General features: G+C 39.5%; 1 protein-coding gene across 4 annotated transcripts in view; it reads right to left on the bottom strand.

The window, feature by feature from the left end:
* Positions 1-20,229, bottom strand: part of syne1b (spectrin repeat containing, nuclear envelope 1b) — a 149,709-nt gene that overhangs the window by 55,066 nt on the left and 74,414 nt on the right. For 2 of the 4 annotated variants that reach the window (XM_037977745.1, XM_025007074.2), the window contains exons 1-25: positions 19,084-19,216; positions 18,153-18,330; positions 17,671-17,853; positions 17,001-17,144; positions 15,956-16,111; positions 15,322-15,486; positions 15,063-15,235; positions 14,669-14,822; positions 13,918-14,061; positions 13,366-13,530; positions 12,903-13,220; positions 12,412-12,567; positions 11,557-11,727; positions 11,105-11,431; positions 9,938-10,090; positions 9,292-9,459; positions 8,909-9,091; positions 8,628-8,774; positions 8,416-8,538; positions 6,751-6,927; positions 6,294-6,559; positions 2,888-5,048; positions 2,469-2,806; positions 999-1,143; positions 676-894 (exon numbers count right to left, since the gene is read on the bottom strand). In XM_037977745.1, the coding sequence (XP_037833673.1) occupies positions 676-894; positions 999-1,143; positions 2,469-2,806; positions 2,888-5,048; positions 6,294-6,559; positions 6,751-6,927; positions 8,416-8,538; positions 8,628-8,774; positions 8,909-9,091; positions 9,292-9,459; positions 9,938-10,090; positions 11,105-11,431; positions 11,557-11,727; positions 12,412-12,567; positions 12,903-13,220; positions 13,366-13,530; positions 13,918-14,061; positions 14,669-14,822; positions 15,063-15,235; positions 15,322-15,486; positions 15,956-16,111; positions 17,001-17,144; positions 17,671-17,853; positions 18,153-18,330; positions 19,084-19,187 (6,618 nt within the window). In that variant the 5' untranslated portion in view covers positions 19,188-19,216. Of the gene's footprint in view, positions 1-675; positions 895-998; positions 1,144-2,468; positions 2,807-2,887; positions 5,049-6,293; positions 6,560-6,750; positions 6,928-8,415; positions 8,539-8,627; positions 8,775-8,908; positions 9,092-9,291; positions 9,460-9,937; positions 10,091-11,104; positions 11,432-11,556; positions 11,728-12,411; positions 12,568-12,902; positions 13,221-13,365; positions 13,531-13,917; positions 14,062-14,668; positions 14,823-15,062; positions 15,236-15,321; positions 15,487-15,955; positions 16,112-17,000; positions 17,145-17,670; positions 17,854-18,152; positions 18,331-19,083; positions 19,221-19,330; positions 19,688-20,229 lie in introns of those variants that run through there. The other 2 variants (XM_025007067.2, XM_037977746.1) reach the window with 2 other exon arrangements.

The raw sequence follows: 20,229 nt of genomic DNA, 5'->3' as shown, positions 1-20,229 counted from the left end.
TGATAAAAAAATCTCCACTGTCCATCTTTATTATTGTCTCTTGCCACCCAAATCTGTGCGCGAGTGCTTTTGTTTGTCTGTTAGCAAAACATCTCTTAGACCACTGGAGAAATTTTAAACAGTGTTTCGGAAAATAATCATTGCCAAAATCTAAGACAGAAAACACAAAAGCACCTATAATTCAGTCCATTTTAGCTTATAATAAGCTAAAATGTGGTGTGGAAGTAGCTGAGAGTAATCCCTAACACATACTCTGAGTGCTATCTTTTTTAAAAACTTTGCCATTATCTATCAGAGTCAAGTGAAAATATTTCCTGAACCCCTGGATGGATTTTAATGAAACTCTCAGAAAGTAATTATTAAATGTTCATCAACAACTGATGAACTTTTGAAGTCAAACCAATTCAAGAAGTTTGCCATCAGTTAATACAGAAATGGCAATAACCAGGTCATTTTATCTTGAATAAAAATTTGATGTGGTATCTGAGAGTTATTCACCACACATACAACAAGCTCTAACGCATTGTAAGACGTAATGTTTATTACATTGCACATTACATTATTTTCTCCACATCTTAGTTTAAAAGTCAGGCATGAAAAACAGTGGGTGATATGCATTTCTTTTAATATGTATCTGTTTTTATACAAACATTTCTACGCATTGGGCATCAGTACCTTCTCTCTGAAAGTCCTCCACTCCTGTGCTGTGTCCTCAAGTACTCTCTCCTGTCCTCGGGCCACGCTGCGCAGTCGCGTCCAGCGCTGCCACACGGTGGTCATGGAGCGACTGATGGTGGCCTTGCTGGCATCACTCCCCACCAGTTCCAGCTGAGCAGCTTGTTCCTCTAAACCACTCAGCTTCTCTTGAAAGCCATTCACAAGTGATACAAGGGACTAAAAAATTAGGAGATAATTAATCAACTGTTGCGTTTGTAGAAACACCACCTGCATTTCATGAAGAACCAATGTAATGAAGGACTTGTTTTAGTCTTTTATACCCGGTGACTGCAGAGCTTGTCTTCAGCCTCCTGACTTGTGGCTGCCTTTGCAGTAGAAAACTCTGTCAGCTTCTTTTCGGCCTCATTCATGAGCTCAATAACTGTCTGCCTTGCCTCCTGGAAGGACTTCCACTGGGCTACACAACTGAGATACACAAAATATATTTAGGAGCATAAAGTGACCCTATTGAAGACAGTATCACACTGAGCTGTAACTACTGGCAATAAATTTCAAACAATATTTACAAGGGAGACTCCAAAATGTCTTGAAACATTCACAGGATTCTCAATTTCCTCACATGAGCACGTTTGAGTGTGTTCAAAACCTCCCTGCCTCACTGGATAGGTGGAAAAAAAATAATAAGAGTAGTGGAAATAAATTACAGTCGATTGAGCAATAACAGGTCTGTGATGCCTTTAGATATCTGGGGGTTCACCTCCACCTCACTAATTAATATCCCATCCATCCATCCATCCATCCATCCATCCATCCATCCATCCATCCATTCATCCATCCTCTTTGCCCACTTCTACTTTCTGGGTTGTGGGAAGCTGTCACTGCGTGAGAGGTGGGGGACACCGTGGACAGGTCACAAACCCAAGTACACACAGGGAGGACATCCAAACTCCACCCAGAAAAGCCCCAGGTCAGGAAGTGATCCTGCAACCTTCTTGCTGGGAGGTGACAGCCAGATTTAGAAAAACTGGCTGGACAAAAAGAGGCCACGTGGCTTGCTGGCCACTTGGTCACAAACACTCAGAGTTTAGTGAGTCTGAAAAAAAATCCAGTGAGTTTGAAAAGTAGTCTTAAACATTCACATCCCAGTGAGATACTGGCTTAGCTGAAACAATGCGTCGCAGATAAAATGAAAAGTTTATTATCCAATACTTTATAGGTGGAATGCTGAGCCAGCAATAACACAATTTTCCTGTCTATAGTTTCTTCTGTTTTTTTTTTTAAATCAAACTCCTTCTGCATACTTTGTGCCATGTTAAGTAGTCATATACCAAAACGCTTGGCTCAACCAGGAATAGTGTGCTATGTCTTTTGGTTTTTCTAACTTCTATGCTTTTCAAAAAATTTTTTAATTTATTTAAAGCAAAATTTGTCATACAAACACATTGAGATGTCTAATTCATTCAAAAACATTCTTCTCTTTCAAATCTGCTTCTGCACATTTGAAACATTTGTCTTCTTAGGCTACTTTTAGCTTTTGGCCATGGTTTACTCATTTTAGCTTGTAGCTACCATTTCAGTAATTTTAGCTTTCATGTGCTTTTATTCTCATTTTAGCTTTAGCAATGATTTAGCTAATTTTAGCATTTAGCAACAGTTTTGGTAATTTTAGCTTTTGTTATGCTTGTTTAGCTTTAATGATTCATTTAACAGTTTATTCTTCAATAAATGTCAGCACTCAGCATTTACACTGTATTTTCTGTAGAAAAAGCAGTTTTTCTGTTTATAGTTACCTTTGTAGGACATCCTGATGACACTGGAGCTGATTACGAACCTCTACACCTCTCTGCTTTGCAGACTCCACACTCACTCGTAGCTGCTCTTTAGCTGAGGGATTCACCAGGTTCTCTAGCTGAGGAAGCAGGTTCTGCAGTTCTTCCAGTTGGATCAGAAACTCCTGCTCTGTTGCCATTATGTCTGCCTGCTGCCGGAGGCACTCCTCATAGTTCTCGACGTCCACCCCTAAGCTAGCTTGCTGAAGGAAAGACACTGCATCCTCCAACCATTCACAGGCTGACTGCATCCTGAAGTGATATTTCTGACACAACACCAAGGCGTCCTCCAGAGTAATCTTCGGAAAAAGACAAAAATATACAACATCAATACTGAAGCTTTTCACATTTAACAAATAACCAATGTAAGATTGTCCCACCTGTTTGGCTGTCAGTGCTCTTTGAACATCTGCCTGCAGTTTTGCCATTTCTTCAAGGTTTGTATCGACGTGGGCAGGGACAAGCTCATTGGCGCTGCTATACTCGTGTTTTTCACGACTACTAAGAGCAGCCACTATTCTCAGTCTGGACTGCACTTCTTCTTGCATGATTTGCTGCTTCCTGATCTCCTCTTGCACCTTCTCCACTCTGACGTCGACAATCACAGCACAGTCGAGTTCATCCCTGATGTGCTGCAGCCAGTCCAGGGTCCTTTTCATCTCCGTCTCAAAGTCCTTACTCTGGATGAACCTATTCTCACATTCTTCAATCAGCTCCCCCACTGCAGCCTGTAAAGACCGCAGCTCCTCCTGCCATAATACGACCTGCTCTTTAGAGGCATCGTGAGCTGCTCGGTCCACACGAGGGGCGAGAGTGTCCATCTGCTCCATGAGCCTCGACAGGTGGGAGTCGGCACTCTGGAGACTCCCTGCCAGAGCGTGGTAGTTCTTTAGCCTCTCTTCAGCTGACTGCGTCTCTGCATTCACTTTAACTAGCTGCTCCTTTGTAGCCTTTAGCTCAGAGTCTACCTGCATAGCCATAGCCTTGTGGTCCTCAAAAGACTCTAAAGTTTCATCCAGATGCTCTACTTTTTGTTCCACCAACCTCTTTAGCCCATTATACAGGCTCACGAGCTGGGTCATTTCTTCTGGGCGCCATGGTTGCCCTGTGCTACGAAATCCCTCCTTCTTCTGATTCAGTTCACTCACAGCCAGACCCAAGCTGCTGAGATCAGCAAGAATTGCTTTGTAATCACTCTGCAAGCTGACAACCTCCTCCGTTTGTAGCCCGACAGGTTGTGTCGCCAAATTATTGAACTGTTCCTCGAGTTCTTTCAGGGCTTTATGAGTGACATCTATGAACGACGTGTACTCGTTCCTTGTAAGAATGGCCTGCTGGATTTTCTCCTGTTTCTCTTTGGCCAGTGCTAAAATGCTGTTATATTGTTGAGGGAGGGTGTTGAGCTTTTCATCTAGGTAGCAGTGGTCAACTTCATTCAGAGTGGGCAGCACTTCCTGACCTGCTCTCTGTACAATCAGGAGAAGATTCTCATATTCCACTGCCTGCTCAATTATCTGCTGATACTTCAGGAGCTGTGCCTGCAGTTCAGCATCACTCACCATCAGATTTATTTCAGGAAAAGTAACAATATCAGCTTGTTTTAACCACTGGCAGATCTTCTCTAAATCGTTCTTAAAATACTTCCTAGAGACAAGTATTTTTTCAAGCTCCTGAAGTTTCTGACCACATCTATGGAGTGTTCTGTCGAAGATATTTTGCAACTCCTGCAGTTTAGTGAGAATCTCGTTTCTTTCTTCCTCGCTGGCCTCTCTCATTAGGTCTCGCCCCTGAGACCACAGGGAGGTGAGCTCGCTCTGATAGGCTTTCAGACTGCTTTGGATGTTCCTGCATGTTCGTACCTGCTTGACTAGATCATCAGGTAACAAAGCAATGTACTCTTCTGCCTGGGCCTTCTTCTCGTTCTGCTGAACCCAGGAAATGGACTGACTGACGGCCATCAGGAACTGTGTCCTCTCTGTAAAAGCCTTGCTGAGGTGTTTTCTTCGCTGCACCACTTTCACACTCAGAGACTCCACCTCTGACTGCGTGTCAGAAATCAGCTGCTGCAGCTGGTGGCGCTCACTGAGGCCCAGCCGTGGCAGCACCCGGTCGGCGTCGGCCATGGCCTGAGCCAGGAGGAGCTGCTTTGCCTCCAGCTCACTGCAGATGCTCAAGTGGTCAAACAGGAAGCTCTGAGCCAGTTCTGGAGGAGGACTCATCTTCATGGCCTCAGACAGAGCTGGCTGCTGCTCCTCGGCCCAGTCCCAAGCCTCTTTCAGACGAGCCTCCACCTGTCTCATGTCATCCAGCGTCACCACGGAGTCCTGGACTTTCCTTTCAATGAGGTTTTGCATCTGAGACCATCTCTGCTCAAAGTGGCTGATTTGCTCTTTAACTAGCTCCTTGTCATCCAAGTTCAAATGATGGACAACTTTCTGCTTCTGCTCCTTAAGGCTTTCAAGGACACCTTTTTGTTCTTCAAGAGTCACTGCAAGTTTCTGCAGGGCTTCCAAATGCTGAGATGAACTTTCGGCATCCGTTCTGTGACACACAGACACAGCGTTAACAGTCTTACAAACATCTGTATTTGTCCCCAAGATTTCCATGAAGCCAAAATGTTAGATTAGATTTTAATAACAAATCTAAACAATTTTTATCGAACACCAAACTAAAATTTGGTGTTTTAGTAAGTGAGAGTCATCCTCAACACATATTCTAACAGATTGCACAACAGCTTTGTTTAAAACTTCAGCATTAATTCTTGGATTCAACCCATTTGTCTGTTAGTAAACTAGCTCATGAACCATTGAACAGACATTAGTTAAACTTTCCGAAAGTAATCATTGGATGACGTCCAACAGATGTGCATCTACAACTGAATACCTTTGGACATCAACCCAATTCAAGGTGGCATGCACAGCTAATCAACAAACACAAAAATGGCTATAACTAGAGGCGCAAAAAGACTTGTGTCCCAATTCAAAATGAGGCAAAAATTTTTAACAATACTTTGAAGAAAATATCTCTTGCCACAAACTCACCTCCTAGTAAGGGGTCAAATTTATTTCCACATGTGAACAAAATTACAGAGAGATGATTAAACAACTTGTGTGGAAAGTGGAGGTGGGTTGGACTCTGAAGGGTGGAGTCAGTTTTATTTCACTTTGACCTCAAAAATCGATTGACTATTTTCTTCTTAACTCAAATAAATTATGATTATAAAAAGTTCAAACTTTAGTTTCTCTGCTTCATGGTTGACAAATCGCTGTATGAATTTGGTGTTAAGTCTGTTCTGTTTTAAATAAATGCAAAGATTTCTCCTCTCAGCATAGAGCTGTAGAGGCTGAGGATGCTGGGAGAAGCTGCCTTCATGAACAACTTGAGCCACAAGACCATGTGGTCCTAGTGCCTGACATGTTTGTTTAAAGTGTTGAAAATGTCTCCACCACTTTCGATTATTTGTGTGGCAACAAATAATTTAAAGAGGTGGAGACATTTTCAGAGATAATTTTACCGGACAAAGTGACACAGACTTTATTGGGGTTCGTGAGACATTTATTGACTATTCGAGAAATTTTGTGATGTTATAGTCTCATTACACTCCTAACTATACCTCAGACACTTTTTATAAATACTGACCTAAAATTTCTTGTGATAGTAGCTGCGATTCATTAACAACACATACTGTAAGTTTTAACAGATCACATGAGGTCTCACAATATTGTGTCAGATTGTGCATAATGTTATTTTCAAGGTTTGTGATTTAAACCTTATGCTGAAACCCACCTGGCCAGATTGTCCCACTCTTTGGACACCTGCTCGAACAGCTCCTCCACAGCAGCGATACAGTCATGGTAATCCTTCGACCTCTGCAGGTCCTCCTCTCTCTGGCTCTCCAGCTTGTTTGCCTGGTGGCAGAGCTCGAGCCAAGAATGGGTCAGACGGTCGAGCTCTGCATGTTCTGGAGTGTTCTGGCCACCTGTCAGTCTGTCCACAGTCTCAGTCATTTTGGTGAGGATGCTCTGTTTAGATTGCAGTTGCTGGCAGCATTCCTGAGTGACAAGAAGTACATGTGAACTGAATACTCCCAAACATCTATCGTAACACCTAATTTGTAGCAAAAATGTTGGAATATGACAGAATACTTGAATAAAAGTTTATAATGCTGAATAGCAAAAATAAAATGCACATGTAGACCTAGAACAGCAGAGTTAAAGATTATTGTTAGGTTGCTGGTGCCTACCTTAGCTTGGAACAACATGTTTTGAGCGATCTTAGTCTCGAGCTCTGCTGGCCTTCTAGAGAGGCTGAGAAACTGCTGCTCCATGTCCTGAAACAGGCCTGACAGATCTTGTTTCTGTTCTTTAATCTCTCTCCAGCCCTCCGAAAGCACTTGTGCACTGGACATCCTTTCTTCAATCTGCACAGATATTTAACAAAACCTTTTTATTCAACTCCTCTTAGTACCTGAATATATTGTACTTGTATTTATTGTGAACTTTCTGTGTTGTTCCATTCCCACTACACATCTTATTGAACAGTGACACTGACTTCTAACAGTATATTTATCATCAGAACAGTACATTTGCTAAAGTACACTTTATTTCTGTGGATTTTGAGTAAAGATCTATTGATAGAAAATTGTATTTATTTGTTTACAACCCCAAATGTGACAAAGTTGGGATGTTGTGTAAAATGTAAATAAAAAAGGCAATCATTTGCAAATCTCTTTAACCTATATTTTATTAACAATGGAACATAGTAAACATTTCAAATGTTGAAATTTTTAAAAATTGCATCACTTTTTTAAAATGACGTGACTTTGAAAACTATGGCAGCAACACATCTCAAAAAAGTTGGGACAGGGTCATATTTCCCACTGTGAAGCCTCTCCTCTTCTGTAAACATCCAGGAGCTGAGGAGAGCAGCTGATGGAGGTTTTAGAGGGAATGTTGTCCCATTCTGCTCTGATGGAGGAATCTAGCTTCTCATCAGCTTTGTGTTTGTTTTGCTGAATGGGATCATATGTTGTTCTAAAACCTGTATATACTGTTCTACATTGGTTATGCCTTTACAGATATATAAGATGCCCTTGCCAGACACTAATGCACTCCCATACCATCAGAGAGGCAGGATTTTGAACTGTGTGCTGATGACAGGCTGGATGGTCCCTCTTCACTTTAGTATGGAGGCCGTGGTGTTTGTGGTTTCAAAAAAGAATTTCAAATTTTAATTATTTTGATCAAATAACAGTTTTCCTCTTTGTCCCGAATCAATTTTTCTGAACTGTGTTGCTGCCAACAAAATCAAAATTACAGTTTTTTTTTGCTTTCTTTTTTATGAAATTAGGTACAGTTTCTTAGTTTAAACATTTGATATATTCACTATGTTCCATTGTGAATAAAATATGGCGTTATAAGATTTAAAAATCATTGAATTCTGTTTAGGGCTGCACAGTATTGGGAAAAACCTGTGATGCGCAATAATATTATTTAATATTGTGATGATGGTATAAATATAATTTTTTTTCCATCCTCACGTTCTCATCTGTCATCACTATCACCTAAACCAGGTTTGGGCATCAAGGCCAGTAGGAGTCTGTTGGATTTACCAACTACATTAGCAGCAGAAGATGAATACATGGTACTTGAATTACAATGGCCTATGATTTATTGCAGTCTTTTGCCTTATTGATATTGCACTTACTGATATTGTAATGACAATAAATCTGTGATATATTGTGCTGCCCCAATTCTGTTTTTATTTGCATTTTTCACAATGTCCCCACTCTTTCAGAACTTGTTTGTACTTGCTAGCTCCAGGACTTATGACTCAATATGTTGATTACATATGAATGAAATGTATCTTGTATGTTATTCAGTATAAAATAAGGTATGACAATACTGACCGTGAGTTTGATCTGCTGGACCTCAGCAGCTGCGACCCTCACAGCATGAGACAGGTCACACACAGAACACACCAGGTCCAGATAGGTGCTGGCCTGCTCTTGAAGGGCTCTGTAGTGCTTCACCTGCATGAGTAACATTTATTAATAAAAAAATCAAGACTATATAAACCAAACTATCCAAGATCATTTTGGGGCTGTGTGGTGTTAAATACCTGCTTCAGTGCTTCCTGTAGACCAGACGGCCCCTGATCATTGAGCTGAAGCTCCTCTTGAACGGTTGTGAGCCAGGTCTGGCACTGCTGCAGTGTGTCCTGATGGCTAACATGTTTTTGCAACTCCCGGTCCAGACTCTGGTAGACCTGTTGTACAGCAGAGTTTAGAACTACGCCCCCTTGATTTGGTGAGATAAATTGTTTGTTTTTCCTCTGAAATCATCTGTCAAAAACTTGTAAGACACAGGAAAGAATAAATGTAATTTTTATCTAAAACTCACACGCTGAGCAGTGCTGCAAATAGCAGAGTAGCTGTCTCTGGTTCCCTGTAGGTGAGTCTGGACTTGCTGACTGATCTTAGCATGAACCTGAACTTGCTCTGAACAGCTGGCAACCAAACCTTCTCCTTTCTGTTTCAAACTGATGAGACGCTCCTCATAACTGGCTATTTCCTCCATTATGGCCTAAAATCAATGACAAAAGCAAAAGAATTGAACTGGAGAACAGGATACATGGTTTGAATGAGAGAAAATGTGCTGAAACAGTCATTATTATTAAGCGAGTAAACTAGTATGATAGATATTTTATCTATTAGCTGAAGAATCAGGCTCAAACATAGTTTCACGTGACAGTGCTAAGTGTTCAACACAGAGGAGTTGATCACCTTGTGCCGAGCTAGTTGTTGAGTAGCCATCTCCATATTGCTGGTCTGCATAGAGTCTGAGGTTACGAGCCTACTGGACATCTGGAGCAGCCATTTCTCAACTTCCTGTAACTCGCTGTTGTAATCCTCGTGCTCCTTCACCCACTCTAAAAGGTTCTGGACATGTGTCTAAAGAAAACACAACAGTCACATAGGTTGATTGTTTATTTGAATAAAATGTGATAGGTTGATCAAAAATGAAAGTCCTAGCATTCTTTGAAGGAGTGCATATCACCAGCCACCTTTCATGCTAGTGTTTAAACTAATATTGTCATAGCCGTTTAAGTGAAATATTGAAAATAAAGTTATGCGAGATGCTGATGTAAATTCTCAGTCATTCAGGACATGGTAAATCTTTAACTTTAAAATCTTTAACTTCGACTTTAAACGTTTCTTATTTGTAGATGTACATCCAGTGATGTACACACAGACATGATTAAAAACATTATTGCAGAAAGGTGGGTGATATGTATACAGTATATCACACGTGTTGGGTCAAAAGTTTACACATAAGAAATAATTTTCACAAAAGATAAATCTGTGGTTCTGAATAAAATTAAGAAAATATCACTTTTTTAAAAAATTATTTTACAAAAAACATACAAACCTTAGATGCCAAACAAAGGTCTTGGTAGTCAGCCTGTAGCTTTTTCATGTTTTCACTGATGGTGGGATCATGAATCACATCAAGCAGCGCCTCTCCTTTCTCAATGACAGATTTTACCGCTGACTCATGAGACTCTACAGTTTGTTGAATTGTCTGCATACATGAAAAAAACCATTATAAACTAGAGAAAGAATGCTGAGTGCTAAATGACTTTGATAAAAGATCCAGAAGAAGCTAAAACTGTGTACAGGTTAAAACAAGCAAAACAGAGACCACAATGAGCTCAAAGGCTAAACTGAGTAAAACAGAGACAAAAATGTTCAAAAAACAAGCTAAAAGTAGCAGAACAAGGGCTAAAAATTAAAAGCAGTCAAAGAGTAGCAAAAGGCTAGAAGTAGCAAATGAATGCTAAAGCTAAAATAAGCAAACCTGTAGCTATATTTAGCAAAAGAGAGGCTTTAATTAGTAAAACTGTAGCTAAAGGTAGTAAAACTAAACTAATTTTAAAATTACAAAAAACTAACTAAAATTAGTAAAACACATTCTAAAGCTAAAATTTGTGAAACAGATGCTAAATTACAAAACAGATGCTAAAGCTAAAATTAGCAAAATTGTAACTAAAATATGAAAAGTGCAGAATGGTAACTAAAAGCTAAAAGAGGTAGAACTAAAGTTAAAAGCTATGAAATCACAACAACAGCTAAAATTAAAACAGTAGCTAAAAGCTAAAAGTAGCAAAATGGTGGCTAAAAGTGAAAAGTAGAAGAATGGTAGCTAAAGTAGCAAAACAGCAGTTAAAAGGTAAAAGTTGCAGAACAGTATCTTAAAGCCAATAGTACCATAAGAAGACAAAAAGAGAAAGATCCTGAAGCTGAATTTTAAAGAAAAGATTTTTCAAAGAATTGGAGATCTTAATGTATTTCTATGATGATTTCTAAATAAATTAAACATTCTGAAATGTATAAAACTTACAAAAATCAAAGGTCATAGCACAATATTCCTAATAGACCTGAATGTTTTGTCTCCAGAAGTAGTTTCATTGCCAATAACATTTATAAGAAAGTATAAACAAGAATATTTTAGTGTGAATGCTGACTAAAATTAGGTAGTAATCTCTCTATGATTTATTTTTTAAAGCAAAAGCATAATTGACCCATTTTAACTAACCTTGTACTTTGCAAGCTGAGCCTTCTTTTGATAGAGCTCAGCTTTAGGCTCCAGACTTGACGCTAAAAGGTTCTTCGTCTCCATCACCCACTGGGCCTGGGATTTGTATTTATCCATAAAGTCTTTTGAGAGAGAGATGCATTTCTCAAGAGAGCTATGCTCTGTGCGCAACGCTGCCATTAACTCCTCCAGTTGAAAAAGTTGAGTGTCCACCTCCTCTTTGAGCTGATCTGCTTCTGGCTCCTCTAAGAATACCATCGCTTGCTCTGTCTTCTCCCTCATTGTCTTTAAATAAAGGTGACCCTGCTCCATGTCAGCCTGAAGAGACTTAAATGACATGATGATTTAATCAAGAAATGTTAAACTACTGACATTCAAATTAATAACATATGACATTCAGTTCATTTGGAGCTCTATTATACACAAAAAACAAGATTGCTTGACAGAGATACCTCCAATTTCTTCATCTTTCTTTCCAAAGCAAGGCGATCCACTATATCAACACTTATAGCCACAGTGCTGAAGTTATTCTGAGCTGTGCTGAGCCACTCTGAGAAGGTGCTGAAGACACACTGAGCTTCTTCAATTGACGATACCTCCTCCTGGAGCTGTTTAATCGTCTCCTGTAATATATAAGAAAAGATAAGGCAAAATTAAAAAGGCAAAAACTAAAGGTGATGATAATGATCCAACTATACAGTATATAAAATTTTTTTTACACAGTTTATACAATTTACAACACATTTTTATGCATTTATTGACCCAGCATTCCTTAAAAGGATGCATTTCTACCTTTCATGCCAGACTTTTAAACTAAGATCATTTTATGATGAGAAACAATTGAGTTGAAGATGATTTTGGTCAAACTTTGTAAATGACATTTTACACAATCTCATGGGATATTGTGAGATCTTGCAAGATATGATAATGCTCAGAGTATGTGTTGGTCATGACTCCCAGCTACTACCACATTAAAATTAACTTAAAATCTGTAAAACTGGTTGAGCTATAGCCATGTTGGTGTTGGATAAAGTCAATCAGATGTGGCAACCATCTTGAATTGGGTTGAATCCAAACGTTAATGAGTGTAGGTGTAAACCACTGATTACTTTCTGAAGGTTTCATTATAATTTGTCCAGTGGTTTATGAGATATTTTGTTAACACAACACAGACATTGGTAAAAACATTATCACCCTTTCACCTTTGATGGCTGGTAATAACAGTGAAGTATGTGAATATATATTTTATACAAGCAAATATTACATACAATTAGTTCAGTTTAACTCTGAAATCAAGTTGTTGTTACCAGTAAATGCAGAAGCAGGGCATGGTAGCGGGCTGTGATCTGGGTGGCTCTGGTACTGATCCGGCTGCTAATGTGGGTCTCATCCAGAACTTGCTGAGCCAAAAGTGTCAGACCCTCCATTTCCTCTTGATAAACAAGCACCTCCTCCTGCCAGCTCTAAAAACAGAAGAAATATTCCTAATTTTAGGATATTGTATTTAAAGAAAACTGTAGGGCAAAAAGTACAAGAAAGTTAATCTCCCAAATTACATGTATCATTTTTACATGAATTGTTTTGTTATAAACTTTGTTCTTGGTGTGAATTTCTGAATGCAGCAGAGCTCATTCAGGAAGTGAGACTGGCAAAGCAATATATGGCAAAACATTTTAAATCACAATTATTTTTGTCAATTATACTGTTTTTGTGATCATTTGGAGCAAAAATCGAAATCCAAACCACAAAATATTAATTAATTAATTAAATACACAGCCCTACTTCTGCGTTTACAAACCTTGACCATCTGCAGTTGTGCGCTTTTTGTGGCTCGATCAGACCGCCGATTAGAACGCAGTTGGGCTTTAGTCTCCATGGCTTTAAGCCAGCTGTCGAGACGCTGGAACTTCTGCTCCATCTGTCGAAGTTTGGCCAGAGCACTGTTGAGCTGAGCGCGGGCGTCAGCCAGCCGGGCCTGGTAGAGCCTCCATTCTTGCTGAAGAGTTTCCAGCGCTCTTTCCTCTATCTGGGGCAGACCCCAAGGAATGACCGGCTCTCTGCTCAACAGCAGTGTGTTAAGTAGAGCCTGGCCCTCTGTGCAGTGCAGCTGCAGCTCCTGTCATCACATAGGTGAGCTTTATCACTCTCTAAATGCTGCATGCAAAATTTCACTGATATACATGTTAATACATGGCAGGACTGTCACAGAATATCATGGTCACTGACAGCAAAACGAATACAGTGATCATTTTTATTCAGACCTGCAGTTTTTGGATGGTATCCTCCAGCATATCAACATCTCCCTCCAGCTGTGTGTAACAGCCGAGCTTCTCTTGCTCTTGTTCCAGCCACTCCTCAAATGCATGAAAGTCCTGCTGGTACTCTTGATGAGCTTTCACCAGATCTTCTGCTTTGCCAACAGCCCTCTAAAGGAGCAGCACAGTGAGGATACTGAATCAGATTACTGCTTTTTCTCACATTTCCTTTGGCACATGCACAGATATTCAGCCACTGGGTAAAAACACTAATACTTTTCACACATACACACACACAATGTAAAGCGTTGTTGGGTAATTTAACTGAGTCAGCTTCTAAAAAATGTTATTTCTCTTATCAGAAGGCATAAATGGTACCAAACATTATAAAATATCAATCAACTTCATATTTGCATGCAATTGTTGTACTTAGGCAATTGATATGTTCAGAATGTAATGTTTTTGTAACGTTTTGCTCTAAAAGCAGTTGTAAGTCATATCAATGATGCAGAAATACAACTTAAAACACATTACTGTCTACATTCAGTTGCTTATTACCATAGCATTATCTTTGACAGTGTTATAACGCTCCTGAAGTTCTTGCAGCTCCAGCTGAGTGACATAGTTTTCGGTGATACCAGCACTTTTTGCAGTGATGGTGTCCAGCAGAGAGCTGTGGCTGAGCACTTCCTCATACAGTAGCTAAAATAATAAAGAAATTTAGATTATCAAACAGTTTTCTTCCAATTCAAACCTGCACTCTTTAAGTACTACTGAAATCAATAATATTTAGAGAAATTAAAAGTGAATGGCGAGTGCTGAAGAACTTACTGAAGAAGCTTAAACTGATTATTAAAGCTAAAAGTACAACACTAGCTAAAAGCAGCAAAGTACTAGCTAAAACTTAGAAGTAGCAAAAGGCTAGGTAAAAATATGAAAAAGCTAACTAGATGTGAAAAGTTGCAAAAAGATAACCTAAAGCTGAAAAATGCAAACTAGAAACTAGAAGTAAAATGAGCAAAAGACTAGCTTAAAGCTAAAAGTAGCAAAAGGCTAGCAAAAAGAAGCAAAAGAAGCTAAAGGTTTGCTGATGAAGATCTGAAAAACAACAATGTTCTTGAAGAGAGTGAATGGATAATGTTTTTCTATATGAAAAACATAAAACCTAAAAAATGTCTAAACAAAGCAGAAAATAGAGCAAAGTATGCAGAAGTTGTTAAATTTCAAAAAATATGCAGAAACATGAATAACAGTAAAACATTAGTGTTCACACAACTAGTTAATAAGGTGACAGAAAAGACAATCGTACCTTTGCTTTGCTCAGATTAGCAGTTTTATCTCTTATTTCTGGACACTGTTTTTCTGTGAGATCCAGAGCCTCCTCAACGCGCTCAATCCAAGCCACAAACTGACAAACATCCTCTTGGTAACTCGTCCACTGCGACAGTGAACCTTCCAGCTGGCTGTAAGTTTTGAACAGTAGAAAGATGTCAGACAGTCACGTATAGCATTATTTAAAAAATAATAGGTGGGAGGTGAAAAAAAAGAAGCAGTAACAATTACGAAGTTATGTACGCTTTTCACGTTTTGTGGGAAAATATATTTGTGGAAAATGCTGCATCTAAGCAGCAACAAAAGTGTTTAGGTGACATTGATTGTGAGGAAAGTGAAAAGAACAAAACAAACAAAAAAAAAAAACCAACCTTTTGCACAAAATAGCAGCAGAGAGCAGAGCATCCCAGGAGTCTTTTAGCTCCTGTATTTGTTTCTGGATTAAAGGCACTCCCTCAGTGGAGGTGTTTCTCTGAACTGACTCTCCTCTTGTGATCAGCATCTTCAGCTGGATCTCCTTCTCTTGTCGAGCAGTCAGCAAAGCCTGGTGCAACAACCATCCACATGCATCGATTACGATCCAATATTTAGTATTTATTGACGGTTTAAAACAAAGGTGACATTTTATACCTCCAGCTTTATCATCCTGCTATCAAGAACATTTTTGTCAGCAGTGGGAGTGCTGTATGTCTGCAGCATATGGCTGGTGTCGACCACCCAGTTCTGCAGCTCCTTTAACCCTTGAGAGAAAAGCTGGTGCTCAGTGACAATCCGATCAATCCGAGATGTCTTCTCCTGCAGAAAAATAAACAAGAGCATGAGAAAAATTACAGTAAATCCAGAAATCTACCAGCTTAGATTGCAGAGGTAAAATTCATATCCAACAATTACAAAAAAAGACACTAAAACTAGAATTCCTTGAAAGAGTTTGCTATGCTTGATTAGGTGAGGTGGCCATCTTGAATTGGGTTGACTCTGAAATTTAATCAGTTGTAGATGTATGTTCAGTGATTACTTTCTTAAGGTGTTATTAAAATCTATTTAGTGTTTCATGACATATTTTGCGAACAGACAAACAAACACACACACACACACACAATCACCTGCCACCACAAAAGACAGAGTTTAATAATGATGAGTTTATATTTTGATTACATACCACCTGTACACTAAAGCTCCATCCTGTCTAATGTCCCTGTCTCCTCTCCAGCTACCCCCCTACAAAAGTCCCAGTGCCCAGGCAGTTTGGTTGGCATTACTTTACCTTGGTCAGGTTGGTTAAAGCTAGGTACTGAGCAGAGAGCTGCGAGACACGGTGCACAAAACCCTTGCCGGCTGAGTGTTCGTCCCACAACAGCTGGGCCTTCTCTTTAAGCCTGCTCAGCTGGACCTCGAGAGAGGCCAACTCCTCAAGCACAGACTGGAAGAGCACAAGCAGGTTATCATAGAGGCATGCAAGCTGGCGCACACAAACATCCAGAACAGTTCAGTTCAGACACACAACAGCTTGTTAGAAATGAGAACAAGACAGAAAGAAATAAAGAGATTTGGTCAGAGTCACTTTCAGTAAAACTGCTGGTCATGACATGCAGTCAAGCTCCCAGGAAATAGTGGGCAGTTTTAAACAGATATATTTTAAAAGCTTTGCTTTTATTAAATAAATTAGCATTCCTTGAAGGACTGCACAGCAACTGCCACCTTTCATGCCAGAGTTAAAAACTAAAAATAGCAAATAATGAGAATGGTCGGAGTTGTAGCAGTTTCAGATCAGGTTTGTGCGATCTCATGTGACATTGTGACATTGTGAGATCTCTCAAGATGTGTTTGCGCTCAGAGGTGGCGGCCATCTGAAGTTGGGTTTGCTCCAAAAGTTAATCAGTAATGTTATGATTACTTTCTGAAGGTTTCAATAAAATCTGCCCAGTATTTCATGAGGTATTTTGGTAAGACTACAAAACAAACACACACACGCACGCATACACACACAGGCAAAATTGTTCCTGTTGCCTTCAGTGGCGAGTGATAAAAAGCTTTGTTTTTAATAAACAACTATACAAAATAGTATTTCAGAATCTACACATTTATTAGCAGACATAATTAGCAAAGAGAAGCAGAAAGTACTTGCAGTTAGCAAAAGCGCTTTTTTCCTAAATGAACTCTTAAAAAATGCTAAATGTTTTCATTGAGCTAGAATGAGGAGTTTTCTGCACATGGAAGACTCCTCGGGTTAACACTTAGACACCGAGTGGCCGTTGCACTTGAACACGGCCAGTGTGGTTCCACGCCTGGTGGATCATGGACCTTAGTACCTGCAGTTTGTGGAGCTCAAGCTTCTTAGCTGTGAGATCATGAGCTCTTGTGCTGCTCTCCTGCACAGCCAGCTCAGTGGCATTCAGACATTCCTGAAGGGGCTCTGCACTCGCTTCAAAATCCTTCATCTGAGAAAGGAGGTTCTGAAATTTAAAAAAAAAGGCTGTTAAAATGTTTTTCTTGATATAGAACTCAAAAATTAATTTCAATATCTCTTCCTGTTGATCCACTGGACTGGAGAAAAACAAAAAGCAGAAGAATTGTAGCTAAAAACTAAAAGTAGCAAAAGAAGACAAAAATAGAGCCAGTTTGCTGCAGCAGATTTTATTTAAAGAGAACAATGTTTTTGAAGGAATTCAAGAGATCTAAGTGTATTTCAATAAGGAAAACATTTAAAAGTAAAGTTGAAGAATTTGACAAATAAATTACAAAAAACCAAAAGTCATAGCACCCATCTAGTGAATGAGCAAAAATTTCGATTCATGAATGAATAGCAAAATTAAGACGAAGTATGCAGAAGTAGTTATGTTGCAAAAAATGTATGAAAAAGAAAAACTAGACTAGACTGGCTGGACCAGACTGGATAAGGGCAGCTGAATATTCAAATAAAAACCAAATCACTGCAACACAATTTTGAAGACAAGCAACGTTTATTACTTCATTACTTACCTGCAGACTCGTCTCTCGGTTGTGCAGATTAGACATGATGTTTTTCCAGTCTTCTTTAGCAGTATTTGTTTTAACCCGAACTGCATCGGTTTTATCTTTGGCTGCGATGGTAGAAATAAGCTCACCGTTCACAACCACAGCGTTCAGCTTCGACTGACCTTGCTCTTTGTCACCGAGGAACTCCTGAGAGGACAAAACAGAAGAGATTAAAACTCAGCATGAGTTGATCTTAGTTGAAAACTCAAGCATAAAAGGATGAAGGCCAAATGCATTCCAATAAAATGTGTCCAGTGGTTTATGAGATATTTGGCAATCAAACAGACAGAAACACACAGTGACAAACATTACCACCAAACTTTTGGCGGTGGAAGATAACCAACGCATACAGTTGTTGAAGATTAAAATAGCACTTTGTTATCAGTGCTTCATTAATATAAAGTCAGTTATTCTGTCAAGGTAAGGGCCTGACGAGCATCACGAACCTGAATCTTCTGCAAACTAGATGAGGCCTCGTTGAGATTTTGAGGCGCATCAAAGCACTTGGCTGTGTTGATCTTGGCATTAACCAACCACTGCTGGAATTCTCTGAGGGCTGTGCGAAACCCTTGGTCCAGCATTTTCTCTTTGCCTTGGCACTCTCTGGTAGCTTGAAGACTCAGGCTGGAAAAAACAAACAAGCAAGCAAGCAGTTAGGTCTCGGAGTATGTTAGGGATGACTCTCAATTACTACCAAACCAAATTTTAGCTCAGTATCTTCAAAACTGACTAGATCATATTTATTTTCTGTGTTGGCTAATGTTGCTTAGCTGTGGCAGCCATGTTGATTGCGATTGACTCCATAAGCTAATAAGTTAAGAGTTTCATTTAAATCCATCCAGTGGCTCATAAAATGAGTTGCTAACAGAAAAACATATAGTTATTGACAATTTTTTAAACAAATATGTTGCAGTGTGTAGCATTCAGTATGTGCAGCTACTACCATACCAAATTTTACCACAATATCTGCAAAACTGACTGAATTAAAGCAGCCATTTTTGTTACTTGGCTGTGGCGACCATCTTGAATGTGGTTCACTCAAAAAAGTAACCAAGTATAGACGTACATCCAATGCTTACTTTCAGTTGTTTCATTAAAAGGTTTCATTAAAATTCACTCAGAGGTTCATGAAATACTTCAAAAACTGGTACAAATACTTGAAACATAGTTGAAACATTATTATGTTTAATATGGTTTTATGAGATTTGCAAATTGTTTGTTTGAGGCTTTTTTTGTTGATGTTATGAAATGTTTTACACAATGTCCCTACTTTTTCAGAATTGGGGTTGTACTTTTATATTTTTCTCCCAAACATCACAACGTTTCAGTACAAATGCACATGCTGTTAAACCCTCACTGGATTTGCCTTTTTCTGACCTGTTATAATCCTTGATGAGAGCAGACACTCTTTCAGACCGAGTGCCCATTTCTCTGGAGAATCGACACAAATCGTTGAGCTGAGTCTTCAGGCGATCGGACATGGCCTCAGCTTTGATAAGTTCGTCTAAAGTTTCCTGCATAGAAAACAAATCTGACGTGAGGACAGCCACAAAATATCAATGAGCTAATTTTGCATGGTTTAGTCATAGTTCATTTATTTTTGAGACCAAAAAAAGCAGTCTGCCTTTGCTATTTGCCAGCCTTTAACAGCCTCCTCTCCCTCATTTTTCCCCTCTGCTTGGGTCAGTCGTATTCGACAATCCTTTAGCTGATGGCTGAAGTCCTGCAGGTCCTGCTCCAGCTGTGCCGACAGGCCGCTGAACTCCTGTTCTGAGCTCGATATCTGTGAGAGTGCCGTTTCCAGACTGTCACGTGTATGAAGCGCCGCACGTTCCCACTGCTCCCAGGACGACAGGAGAGTTGCTTCCTCTCGCTCCAGAGCCTCGTAGCCTCCTGAACTCGTGTAATCTCTTGCCACTGCCCCACATCTTTGAACACGGTTCAGCCTCTCTCTACCTCGCTGCTTGGAGTCAAGCAGCTCCTGGCAAAAACAAATTTACATTATTCAAAATAACAACATTTAACACACAAGTATCAAACTCAAGGCCCGCGGGCCAGATCCGGCCCTTGGAAACATTTGATCTGGCCCACAAGATAACATTTAAATATTATTAGATTCAGCCCTCCGGTCTGTGGCAGATCGAGTCACTGTCACTTCTCGTATTGTTTAGTAAAATCTACCTGAAAACGGTTACTTTGAAGCCCAGAAAACAAGTTTTAATTTCTCAGTAATCTTTGATTTTGACGTAGAAAGAGCAACAGAGAACATCGAACAGGACCGATTGATCTCTTGTTGCAGCCAAGAAACAATATCAGGTATCTGACTTGAGTTAACGTGGGTCAAACCAACAGCGAATTTGCTTTATTGTATTTATGCCTTTTTCTGTATTTTCTTCTTGTTTCGAAGTTAAATGTTTGTAAATGTATGAACGGATTTGATTTTTTGCTGTTTTAATGGAGAAAAAAATCATAAGAAGGCATAAAAAATGAACGCTAATGATGTGTCTTTTAAAGTTTGATCAG

Source organism: Kryptolebias marmoratus, linkage group LG10 (assembly GCF_001649575.2).
Source record: "Kryptolebias marmoratus isolate JLee-2015 linkage group LG10, ASM164957v2, whole genome shotgun sequence".
NCBI classification, from domain to species: domain Eukaryota; kingdom Metazoa; phylum Chordata; class Actinopteri; order Cyprinodontiformes; family Rivulidae; genus Kryptolebias; species Kryptolebias marmoratus.
Note: the sequence above shows the minus strand (reverse complement) of the source record. Positions and strands in the feature narration are given on the sequence as shown.